The sequence below is a fragment of the Tachyglossus aculeatus genome, chromosome 25, assembly GCF_015852505.1.
Source record: "Tachyglossus aculeatus isolate mTacAcu1 chromosome 25, mTacAcu1.pri, whole genome shotgun sequence".
In the NCBI taxonomy this organism is placed as follows: Eukaryota; Metazoa; Chordata; class Mammalia; order Monotremata; family Tachyglossidae; genus Tachyglossus; species Tachyglossus aculeatus.
The window spans coordinates 5,728,342-5,741,285 of record NC_052090.1 but is presented as its reverse complement, the minus strand read 5'-3'; the positions used below and the strand labels follow the sequence as shown (position 1 = coordinate 5,741,285).

Below are 12,944 nucleotides of genomic sequence, written 5' to 3'. Positions count from 1 at the left end.
TCTTCCCCTCCTCAAAAACTTCCCATGTCTATTCACTTATTTTACTCCCAACTTATTAGTAGGAGGGAGGGGTGGAAAAAAAGAGAGGGAGCATCTTGCTGATTTTATTAGAATGAGTTTCTTCAGGTGTCCAGTAGCACCAGAATAACATCCAAACGGTTGATTGTCAGATAATCGTTGGCATTTATTGAGCACTTAATGTACTCAACAGCTGGGAGTCAAAGGATCTGGCTTCTAATCTTAGCTCTGCCACTTGCCTGCTGTGTGAGCTTGGCCGGGCCTCAGTTTCATCATCTGTAAAATGGGGAGTCAACTCCTGTTCTCCCTCCTCCTTAGACTGTGAGCCCCTTGTGGGACAGGGACTGTGTCCAACCCGATTATCTGGTATCTAAGTGCGTGGCCCGCAGTAAGCGCTCAACAAAACCCACAATTATCATAATGGATTCTTTGGGAATTTCCTACCATCCTTTAATCGATCAATCGTATTTATTGAGCGCTTACTATCTGTCTCCCCCCTCTAGACTGTGAGCCCGCTGTTGGGTAGGGACCATCTCTATATGTTGCCAACTTGTACTTCCCAAGCGCTTAGTACAGTGCTCTGCACACAGTAAGCGCTCAATAAATACGATTGAATGAATGTGCAGAGCGCTGAACTAAGTGCTTGGAAAAGTACAACGCAACGGTATAACGAGCACATTCCCTGCCCACAAGGAGTTTACAGTCTAGAGGGGAATTAGAGTCCTGGAAATGGATATTCCCCAGTCAAGCTCATGTTTTACAAAACGCTGTTTTCTGGGTTGTTCAGTGTGAAGCTTGATGTATGGGCTCTGAAAAGGAAAAGCATTCATCATTTCCCCACCCCTCTTTTCTAAGAAGCAAAGTGGCCCAGTGGAGCCCTGAGAGGAGACTTGCGTTCTAATTCCAGCTCTGATATGTGACTTCGGGCAAGTCAGTTCACTTCTCATCATCATCATCATCATCATCAATAGTATTTATTGAGCGCTTACTGTGTGCAGTGCACTGTACTAAGCGCTTGGGAAGTACAAGTTGGCAACATATAGAGACAGTCCCTACCCAGCAGTGGGCTCACAGTCTAAAAGGGGGAGACAGAGAACAAAACCAAACATACTAACAAAATAAAATAAATAGAATAGATATGTACAAGTAAAATAAATAAATAGAGTAGTAAATATGTACAAACATATATACATATATACAGGTGCTGTGGGGAAGGGAAGGAGGTAAGATGGGGGGGATGGAGAGGGGGACTCCTCATCTTGCGCAGTGAGGATTAAGTACCCGTTCTCCCGCCGACTTCCTGCCTTCAGGATGTCTCTACTTGGATTTTCCCGCTGACCTCTCAAAATTCACATGTCCCAAACAGAGCTCCTTATCTTCCCTCCCAAGCTCTGTCCCCCCGGCCCCGACTCTCCCAACACTGTAGACCACACCACCGTCCTCCCTGCCTCACAAGCCCGTAAACTTGGCGTGATCCTCGACTCATCTCTCCCATTCAGTCCGTCACCAAATCCTGCCCATTCACCCTTGGCAGCATCGCTAGAATCCTCCCTTTCCTCTCCCTCCAGACTGCTACCCCGTTGATCCAAGCGCCTTTCCTGTCCCACTTTGATGACTGAATCAGCTTCCCCTCCTCCCACCCCTCCCCATTACAGTCCATACTTTCCTCAGTTGCCCGGATCGTTATTCTGCAAAACCATTGAGTTATTCTAACTGTGCTAGAGGCATGGGTCGGTATTCTCTGTGTACTCTGGGGATATGGGCCGGATCCTCTAGAGCCGGGAGGCAAGCAGCCCCAACCAGGGCAAGGGTTACTGTGCCCACAGTGACCTTTGATGCCCCGTGCCAACAGGGGAAGAACGGGTAATAAACAGTAATAATAGTTGTAATAATCCTAATTAGGGCATTTGCCAAGTGCTTACAATGTGCCTGGCATTGTACCCCGCGCTGGGGCAGATACAAGTTTATCTGGTTGGGCACAGTCCATGTCCTACGTGGAGCCCAGAGTCCAAGGGGGAAAGAGAGCAGGGTTCTTTCTACCTCCCCTTTCCTTCAGAGGAGGAAACCGCCAGAGAAGTGAAGTGACTTGCCCGAGGTCACTCAGCCGGCAGCTGGCAGAGCCGGGATTAGAACCCAGGTCCTCTGACTCCCAGTCGCGGGCTCTTTCCACGAGGCCACAACTGCTGCAGTCGATTGTTTCCTCCCAGGTAATGCGTGTCACTTTTAAGTTGAAAGCTCTAGGGCAGGTGGTGATTCATTCAGTCATATTTATTGAGCGCTTACTGTGTGCAGAGCACTGGACTAAGCGCTTGGGAAGTACAAGTTGGCAACACAGGCTAGAAGACTGTTTAATGTGTTTAACGGACGAGGGACAAGGAAGCAAACTGTCCGGCTACTGTTGGTGGTAACGTGACATAGTGGCGAGAGAGAGACCAGTTTGGAGTCTGGGAGCTGACTTAATAATAATAATGATAATAATAATAATTCATTCAGTCACGTCTATTGAGCGCTTATTGTGTGCAGAGCACTGTGGTATAATGGTGGTATTTGTTAAGCGTTTCCTATGTGCCAGGTACTGTACTTAGCGCTGGGGTGGATACAGGCAAATCGGGTTGGACACAGTCCCTGTCCCAGGTGGGACTCAGTCTCAACCCCCATTTTACAGATGAGGGCACAGAGAAGGGAGGTGATTTGCCCAAAGTCACACAGCAGGCAAGTGGCAGGATTAGGATCTGTGCCACGCTCCTTCTCTTCTTGTCCCAATCCTGCTCCTGGCCCGCTGAGACACCTGACCTCTCGCTGCTTCGTTCCCCTCTCCGGGAAAACAGTGCCCGTCTGTGGTGAGGAGCTGTGCCACCATACTCGGCGCTTGGGAAGTCCCACAGATGCATTCCCTGCGCCCGCACGGAGCTTACATTCCGGTGAGGGAAGGCAGAGATCCAGATATTTACCAACAGTGAAAATCCAAGTAAACAAAATGGAACATTCAATCCAAACATGCATACGTACGCGCACGGCTTGGCTGCTTGGGACAGGGACCGAGATGGGTATAAACAAATATATCAGAACAGGAGGCGGTTTTTGGGTCTGTGTGCCGTGGGTGGGGGTAATCGGTGAGGGAAGGCTTCTTGGAGGACAGAGGGTTTTAGGAGGAGGATTTGAAGGAGGAGAGGACCGAATTCCAGGCCGGCGGATCAGCAGCAGGAGACGGGTGAGGAGAGAGCGGGATACGGTTAGGGAGGATGTGCTGAAAAGCAACTCGTGCTCTTTCTTCAAGAACAAGAAAATAACCGTGGAAAGAAGTAGCTGCCGTTCGGATTTTAGCCTCAGTCTGTAAGGTTTCCCTCTTCGGCCGCCTCAGTCCCGGTAGAAAAACTGAGGCTTCAGCGGCAGAGCCAGTAAAATGAAGGCTTAATGGAGGGTCTGCGATCTCGAGCCTTTGTCCGTGAAAAGAGGGGCTTCCCCCGGGGTCCGTCAGCAGGGCGGAGAAACCCAATCGCCTCTCGGGAGCGCGGCGCAGGAGGGGGCGTCTGAGCGGCGGGCACCTAAGTCAGGTCCGTTCACATGCCCCTGTTTCCCGGCAGATTCCGCGTCGGAGCTTTCGCTGAGTGGGCTCGAAGCAGCGACGACGTACTCGTTCGAAGAGGAGGCAGAGAGCGGGAGCCCTCCGACCGCCGGGATGTCGGACGGCAAGGATTCTGGCGGAGGCGGAGGAGGTTCTCTGGCCAATGGCATCAAAAAGCACAGGTAGGCCAAACTTCTCCGAAGGCACCAGGTGACTCTGAGAGACTTTGGGTTAGTCCCTTCATTTTTCTGGGCCTCGGCTGCCGCACCCATAAAATGGGGAGTCCTGTTTAGACTGTAGCCCCAAGCGGGACAGGGTCTGTGTCCGGCCTAATTAACTCATACGGTGTTGGATCCATCCTGTTTTGTCTTATGCTGTCGAGTCGTTTCCGACCCATAGCGACGCCAGGGATGCATCTCTCCCAGAACTCCCCACTTCCATGTGTAACGGTTCTGGTGGTGGATCTGTAGAGTTTCCTTGGTAAAAATACGGAAGTGATTTACCACCACCTCCTTCCGCACAGTAAACTGAGTCTCCGCCCTCGACTCTCTCCCGTGCCGCTGTTGCCCAGCACTGGTGAGTTTTGATCTGTGGCAGTTTGCCTTCCACTCGCTAGCCACTGGCCAAGCTAGGAATGGAATGGGTAGGCCTCTGCTTGACTCTCCCTCCCGTAGTCAAGGCTGGTAGAGTACTGGAAACCCTTCAGGTGTGGCCCTGAGAGGGGATTTGACACATAGTAAGCACTTAACAAAAACCATAAAAGAAAGTGGAACACCTCTCCCTACAGTTCATTTCAGCTCTTGGATGAGAATGTGGCTTCACGGCTTGTCTATCTCACTAGCCCCTGCCTCCTATCCCTTTGCTAAAAGAGACCATTCTCGGTGGCATCAGGTGTAGTTTCCCCCCCCGGAAACATCGCCAGATTTGGGGGAGAGGGCGAGGGGAACGACACAAAAAGGAATCAACTACTGTACAACGCGTCAGGCTTTAGGCGATGCCGTCTCTGGTCTGCCTTGCCTAAACACGTCACCCGAATTGGATCCTGGGTTGTCGTTTCTCTATCCATTTTTCATGACCCGGCCTCCGCCTGCCATTTTCGTTGCCAGTCACCCGATCACCTTGTTGAGTTTTTGTCAAGGGTGAACAATCGAAGCCGCCAGCCGGGCGACACCGAGTTACATTTAAACAAAGGCTTTTAATAAGACTTTCTGCGTCCTGCACCTGTTTCGTAGTGCGTCATAACCTCAGGATCCTTTTCCTCTGCCGGTACCCAAAGAAGCAATTAAGACGTAATTCACACTCCCATTCTCTGGTTTCGGTGCGCATTTCGGGGCCGGTCAAACGGTCAACATCCATCGCTCTGGGAAATTTTTGAAAATCCGAACTTGTCATTTTATGGTACAAATTTCAATCAGCGGGCAGAGAGGCGAGGGTATGGTGAAGACGGTTCTTAAGGGGGGGGGTTATCATTTATATGCAGTAACCTCTGCCTTAGTTATTAGTCCTCTTGACGGTAAAAGCTCACCTCCCGTAGTTTTTTTTCCTGGATAGCCAAATCCAGAGTTTTGCAGAGACCCGAAAGGCAAACGAGTGCCCCAAAGAATAGGAATCAGGTTGGGTAACTAAGGAACGAGACGAACGGACTTTTAGTTTTCCTTTTTTTCCCCTTTTTAACGGCCCACAGGCATCCAGAACTTAATCTCTGCCTCCCTAGGTGCAAGTGGATTCCAGCTACCTGGTTTCACCTTGTGTGTGTTTCTCTGGAATGCAGCCTCATTGCAAAATGAGGGAGGCCCATTTCCATCAGACTCTGAGGGAGAACCTCCCGATGGCATTTCAGTCATTCATTCATTCAATCGTATTTATTGAGCACTTACTGTGTGCAGAGCACTGTACTAAGCGCTTGGGGAGTACAAGTTGGCAATATATAGAGACGGTCCCTACCCAACAGTGGGCTCACAGTCTACAGGGGGAACAGAACTGGAAAAATGAGAAGTCAGAGTGGGAGGAACTGGAGGGATCAGAAGGTGAAAGTGGGAGAACTGGGGAATTGGAGGGAGGGGAATTGGAAGAACTGAGAGAGATAAGAGGGGAGGACCTGGGAAAATGGGGGATCAGAGAGATAAACTGGGAGAACTGGGGGGATTGGAGGGACAGGAACTGGGAGCAATAAGAAGAGAGGAACTGGGAGAACTGAGGGGATGGGAGAGCGGAACTGGAAAAACTAGGGGAAGTCAGAGTGGGAGGAACTGGAGGGATTGGAAGAAGAAACTAGGAGAACTGGGGGGATCAGAAGGGGAGAAAGCGGGAGAACTGGGGAATTGGAGGGAGGGGAATTGGCAGAACTGAGAAAGATAAGAGGGGAGGAACTAGGAACACTGGGGGGATTGGAGGGAGAAACTTGGAGAACTGGGGCAACTGGAGGGAGGGAGACTGCAGGAACTGATTGGAGGGGGGAGCTGGGAGAACTGGGAGAAATAAGAAGAGAGGAATTGGGGGAACTAGGTAGATTGGGGGAGGAAACGGAGAATTGGGAGAAGTCCCTTCCCTTTTCCAAACCTGCTTCCCGCCCTGCCCCTGGGGAAGACTGGGACCCTCTCAGCACCTCCCCACTCTCCACCTGGGCAGACATTGGCGGGGAGGGGGCTTCCCACAGCAGGGCTCAGTCCGCCTCACTCCTAGTCCAACCCACCCGCCAAGCCCAGCTCTCCATCCTGAACCGTGGGGCTAAGAAGGCAGAGGAGCGAGCTGCCCACTACTACAGTGGACAGGAAGGATTACGTTTTCGGGTTTCGAAACCGGCATCCGAAGAACGGGGTGGTCAGGTTAGCGAGCTCAGAGGAGAGGCTAAGCAAGGCTGGGTGAAACAAAGTCAGAGCGTTTAATTTGGTGCCGGTCGTATTCGCAAAACCTCCTGGAGAGGTTCAGTTGAAACCCTTCAGGTTTAGGAAACAAGCACTTGGCTGGCTTCCCCGAAGGTAGCCGTGAACTTCTGTTGTCAGAATCGTAAACAAGAGGTGACTGTAACCTCTAAGCCCTGTAGAATTTGTTCCCTGGGTTCCCTGGGTCTCGTTATTCTTCTTACCTGATCATTAGAGCTTTTGAAACTTCTGGTAAATATCCTCTCCCTATTTGAACGTGCCTCATAAACCCCGTAATACCGCAGGATGGGAGGAGGTGGGCCGAAACCTATTTTTCCTAAAAGTATTTCCGTGTTCCCGGTCTTACTTTGGAAGGGATATTTGTACCCAAGACCTCTGCTCCGTGTATTGATATACAAAGGCACATTCCCTCCCCCGGGCTTAAGAAGTCCTTTTCCGGGTGCAGCGAGGTGTTCGGCTGGCAGTTCTCACCCCTATTTCATCCCTTCTCGAAGTGCACCAAAGAGATGAGTTTACCTGGCTTCCGTTGACCTGGGATTTGGGATCCACAGATACTCCGAAGCACAGTTTTCCCATCGGAGATCAGTCAGTCTCACTTTTGCCTTGAAGAGAACACTTCCTCAAGGGAAGAAGAGTTGTTCGGGGTTGCTCATTCCGCCTTGGGACTCCTGTGCAAATACTGAAGTTGTCCAGGTTAATTTGTGATAGAGCTACAGTGCAGTACACATTAATAGCAGCACTGCAGCTGTGAGACGTGCCAACCATATAAAAAACAGGAAAAAAGAATGGCCTTTCTAAAACAGGCTCCTCTTCAGAGCTCAGTTTCCCCTACTCTCAACTATGAGCTCTTCACATGAAGGGAAAGTTGGGGACAGTGATATTTCTTGCAGTTCGAACGGCTCGTGCGGCCCGGTTTTTTTAAATGAAGATTTTGACCCCCTCCCCCACTGGAGCTCCCCGATCTGTCCTTCGCGGGTCTCACCGTGCTGTTCTTTCCGTGGAGATTTTTCCCCCAACTCCCCTTCCGCTCTGTGAATGTACTTGAGATGAAACGAAGGCCGCAGCCAATTTCGCGGCTGCTTTCTTTCCCGGGCAGAACGCAAAATCCAGCTCGGCACCACACCGTAGACAGGCGAGGAGGGTTTTAGGTGGAGGACATCAAAGGTGATTGAGTGGTACTTTCAGCACGTCCTTCTAGAGGGGAACTCAGACATTTGAGGAGTCTAAATTGCCGGCTTCGTTAATCTGAAGAGGAAAAGTCACGAAGGAATGATAAGATGTGTCTGTTTTGTCTCGATGTCGGGGTGACCGTGATTAGAGCAAGTTTTCTGGGTGAGGTTCTGAACAGCGCCCGTCTTGGTGTCTCTTTGAGAGCAAGTGACAGTAATCACCTCAGCCTGAGCTCAGTCTGTTTCTCTGCTGGAAATGGAGCAGGGAAAAGAGGTGCCATTTGATCTGTTTATGCCACTCGAGGTGTTCGCGAGGTACCAACTGTGTGCTAAGCACTGGGGGAAACGGATTGTAAACAGATTGGACCGTGGGCTCTGAAGCTTGTTGCTGGCAGGGAATTCCCCTGTCCTACTGTTCATTCATTCATTCAATCGTCTTTATCGAGTGCTTTCTGTGTGCAGAGCAATGTACTAGGCGCTCTCCCAGGCACTTAGTACAGTGCTCTGCACACAGTAAGTGCTCGATAAATATGGCTGATTGATTTCCAGGTAGTTTTTTGGGATTTGTTGTAACGGAGTCCACGGAATCCAGCTTCTGAATGGTGAGACCAAATTCCCAAATGGACATTTTGGGCCTTTGCCTAGGGTATCAGCACAATTGGAGCAGTAAATCAGAGCATTTATTGAGCGCCCACTCGGTGTTGCACAATGTACTTAGTGCTCGGCAAGTACCGAATAACAAAGTGACACGTTCCCTGCCCACAAGGAGCTTTAACTCTAATGGGGAGAGACAACCGAAAGTACTTATATTGGCAGCGTTGGAAGTAAATTGAGCAGGCACCTATTCAAGTGTACTTAGGAGGGCGTAAAGAACGCCTTCAGAGCTAGATTTCACCAAAGGGATGATGTGGCTCGGGTGCCGGGAAAGGAATCGGGGGAAAGCTGGTTGGAGGAGATGGGATTTTAGGAGGATTTCATTAATTCAGTCGTATTTATTGAGCGCTTACTGTGTGCAGAGCACTGTACTAAGCACTTGGGAAGTACAAGTTGGCAACATATAGAGATGGTCCCTACCCAACAGTGGGCTCACAGTCTAGAAAACTGTGATTTGAATGTGGGGAGGGCGGTGGTCCGCCTGATGTGGGGAGAGAGGGAGTTCCCTGCCAGGGGAAAAGTGTGAGCAGGGTCATGGCGGTGGGAGAGTCAACAACGAAGTAATGGTAATAATAATTGTGGTATTTGTTAAGCGCGTACTGTATGCCAGGCATGTAGCCCTTGTGGTGGGTACATGCAAATTGGATTGGACACAGTCCCTGTCCCACGTGGGGCGTAGGGTCTTAGTTGCCAGGTGAGAGCAGAGAGGGGCCAGGTGGCGGAGAGCTTGAAGCTGATCGGCGGAGTTTCCTGCGCTTCCAAAGAGACCTGGGGAGCCAGGGGAGGGCTTTGGGGAACAGAGAGGTGTCAGCTGAAGGGCAGGGAAGGAATCTAGACCATGAGCCCACTGTTGGGTAGGGACCGTCTCTATATGTTGCCAGCTTGGACTTGCCAAGCGCTCTGCACACAGTAAGCGCTCAATAAATACGACTGAATGGATGAATCTGGAAGGGCCTCCTGCAGATGTGGCGTTAGAAGAACTTGGAAGATGGAGAGAGCAATTACTTCCCAGCTTAAATGGGGAGGGACTGTGAGGAAGCAAGGGTGGGCATGGCCAACAGCCGGATGGCGAGGGATGAAAAGGAGGCCCAGTTAGAGCCAGCCAGGTAATCAGTCGTAGTTATTGAGCCTTTACTGTGTGCAGAGCACTGTACTAAGCGCTTGGCAGGGACAGGCACCTTCCCTGCCCATGATGAATGTGTGGGCACCGTGGGAGAGAGCTGAATGAGGGCCTTAGAGCCGGCACTCAGAGTTTCTGCTCGACGTGGAGGAGGATGGCTCATCGCCCACTGTGGGATTTTAAGCGGGGAGACGCGACAGAAGAAGAAAGCCCAGAGCCGGCATAAGGAATCCCAGTTACGATCCATTCAGTCATTCATTCAGTCGTATTTATTGAGCGCTTACTGTGTGCAGAGCACTGTACTAATCAATCAATCAATCAATCGTATTTATTGAGCGCTTACTGTGTGCAGAGCACTGTACTAAGCACTTGGGATGTCCAAGTTGGCAACATATAGGGACAGTCCCTACCCAACAGCGGGCTCACAGTTGGGGAGACAGAGGACAAAACAAAGCATATTAACAAAACACAATGAATAGAAAAAATATGTACAAAATAAATAGAGTAATAAATCCGTACAAACATATATCCAGGTGCTGTGGGGAGGGGAAGGAGGGGGCTCAGTATGTTTGGTTTTGTTCTCTGACTTCCCCCTTTTAGACTGTGAGCCCACTGTTGGGTAGGGACTGTCTCTCTATGTTGCCAATTTGTACTTCCCAAGCGCTTAGTACAGTGCTCTGCACATAGTAAGCATTCAATAAATACGATTGATGATGATGATGATGATGACAGCCTCCATTTATCGATAGCTACTCCGTCCTCCCGCCCTGTGCCGCTGTAATAGGACCACGTCCATCTCGGTTGCTAAGAAAATTCTGCCGGTGTGCAATTCTTGGATGGGTCCAGCAGATGCCTGAGCCCTGGGATATGACTTCTAACCTTAAAATAGGTCTGTGGCCTCGGATGTTTCTCAGGTTCCTTTTCTATTGTTCTTCCGTGGTTGACGACTTCCTGGCCTCCCAGGGCCTTGAAAAATGTTTTTTTTATATCCATTAATGATAACCTGGGGGGATGAAGTTTCATTTTTTCGTGTGTGAGAAGCAGCGTGACTTAGTGGAAAGAGCACGGGCTTGGGAGCCAGAGGTCGTGGGTTCTAATAACAATAATAATAATGGTGTTTGTTAAGCGCTTACTATGTGCCAAGCGCTGTAATAATAATAATGATGATGGCATTTATTAAGCGCTTACTATGTGCAAATCAATCAATCAATCGTATTTATTGAGCACTTACTGTGTGCAGAGCACTGAACTAAGTGCTTGGGAAGTACAAGTGGGCAACATCTAGAGACAGTCCCTACCCAACAGTGGGCTGACAGTCTAGAAGGGGGAGACAGAGAACAAAACCAAACATACTAACAAAATAAAATAAATAGAATAGATATGTACAAGTAAAATAAATAGAGTAATAAATATGTACAAACATATACATATATACAGTGCACTGTATATATGCACTGTTCTAAGCACTGGGGAGGTTACAAGGTGATCAGGTTGCCCCACGGAGGCTCACGGTCTTAATCCCCATTTTACAGATGAGGGAACAGAGGCCCAGAGAAGTGAAGTGACCGGCCCAAAGTCACACAGCTGTCAATTGGCGGAGCCAGAATTTGAACCCATGACCTCTGACTCCAAAGCCCGGGCTCTTTCCACTGAGCCACGCTGCTTCTCTTTGGCCCCGGGCAAGTGCCAGGAGGCTTGCCTTGTGGGCGAGAGAAAACCGGACTCCCCTGGCACCGAGATAGACACTTTCAACCTCTTGGGCCTCACTTACCTCATCTGTAAAATGGGAATTAAGAGTGTGAGCCCCGTGGGGGGCAGGGACTGTGTCCAACTTGATTAAGTTGTCTCTACCACAGCGCTTAGAGCAGTGCTTGGCACATAGTAAGCGCGTAACACATACCACAATAATGATAGTCGTCGTTATTCAATCCAAACATTTTCTCCAGTTTGAGCAATAGAATTTATCGCGTGCTTACACTGAGTGCTCAGAAAGCTCGTCGTGGGCAGGGAATGGGCCTGTCAATGGTTGCATGACACGCTCCCAAGCGCTCAGTACGCTCTGCACACAATAAGCGCTCAATAAATACAATTGACTGACTCCCGGAGGGCTAGAAAATACAGTCCCGGCCTTGGAGGAGCTGACGGTCTAGCAGATGAGAGGGAGTGCGACCCAAAACAGTTTAGCTGCGGGAGGAAAAAGAGGCCAGAAAGACAGCGGCATGGATGAGGAAGGGCGTAAACCGCATAGCTGAGGCAGTGCGTTACGCAGCCCGTCGGTTCGGTAAACGTCTGCAGAGGGATGGGAGCTTTAAATCTGAGCACTTGATGAGCTCCCCAAGGGAGTGAGGGAGAAGGAGACGTAGAACAGAGCCTTAAGGGACACCCGCAGGTGGTGAGAGGTGGAAAGAAGGCCCACTGATGAGCACGAGAAAGAGCGGCTAAGAGAGCGGTAGCACCAAGAGTAATTAGAAACAGAATAACGATGACAATGATGGTGGTATTTATTAAGTACTTAGGATTCATTCAGTCGGTAATATTTATTGAGCACTTTCTGGTCATAAAGCGCGGCACGCAGCGCTTGGGAAAGCAGTGTGGCTCCGTGGAAAGAGCCCGGGCTTGGGAGTCAGGGGTCACGGGTTCTAGTCCCGACTCCGCCACTCGTCGGCTGTGTGACTTGGGGCAAGTCGCTTCACTTCTCTGGGCCTCAGTTGCCTCCTCTGTAAAATGGGGATTAAGATTGAGCAGCCCACGTGGGACAGCCTGATCACCTTGCATCCCCCCAGCACTTAGAACAGTGCTTTGCACATAGTAAGCGCTTAACAAATGCCATCATTATTATTATTATTACTGTATTACAATAAACCGACACATTCCCCACCAAGTACTGGGAGGGATGATGAGATGGGCACAGTCCGTGTCTCACGTGGAGCTCACAGGCTAAGCGGGAAAGAGAACGGATATCTTTTCTCCATTTTACAGAGGAGGAAAGCGAGGCATGGGGAAGGTAAGTGACTTGCCCAAGTTCACCGAGCGGGCAAGGGGCCGAGCCACTTGAGGACAACCAGCAGAGAGCCGTTGATAAAACCAAGATTAGATAACTGTACGGGAGAAGGGAGTGGTCTACACAGGCTAGAGATCGAGGAGGGTAGAGTCGAGTCCATTAGATTAGACTGTGAGCCCACTGTTGGGTAGGGACCGTCTCTATGTGTTGCCAACTTGTACTTCCCAAGCGCTTAGTACAGTGCTCTGCACACAGTAAGCGCTCAGTAAATACGATTGATTGATTGATGAGATTCAGCAAGGAGAAGGGCATCGATTCCCCCGAGAGGATGAGAAGTAGCATGGCCTCGTGAATAGAAAGGGCATGGCCCTAGAAGAAGGACCTGGGGTTTCTGCCACCCATCTGTGATGTGGCCTTGGGCAAGCCGCTTCTCTTCTTCTTCTGTGCCTCAGTTACGTCATCTGTAAAATGGGGATTAAGACTGTGAGTCGCGTATGGGACAAGGGACTGTGTCCATCCCAATTTGCATGTATCC

The 12,944-nt window shown here is 50.1% G+C and overlaps 1 protein-coding gene and 1 non-coding gene across 4 annotated transcripts in view; one reads left to right on the top strand and one right to left on the bottom strand.

Annotated features, from left to right (window-relative positions):
- The window catches only part of OSBPL1A (oxysterol binding protein like 1A), a 176,240-nt gene that overhangs the window by 125,926 nt on the left and 37,370 nt on the right, over positions 1 to 12,944 (top strand). For all 3 annotated transcript variants that reach the window (XM_038766495.1, XM_038766494.1, XM_038766496.1), the window contains one exon: positions 3,603 to 3,765. In XM_038766495.1, coding sequence (XP_038622423.1) covers positions 3,603 to 3,765 — 163 coding nt within the window. The remainder of the gene's footprint in view (positions 1 to 3,602; positions 3,766 to 12,944) is intronic.
- On the bottom strand, positions 4,170 to 4,307 carry LOC119945653. Its single transcript, XR_005456311.1, has one exon. It is a non-coding gene; the product is annotated as a small nucleolar RNA SNORA7 (small nucleolar RNA).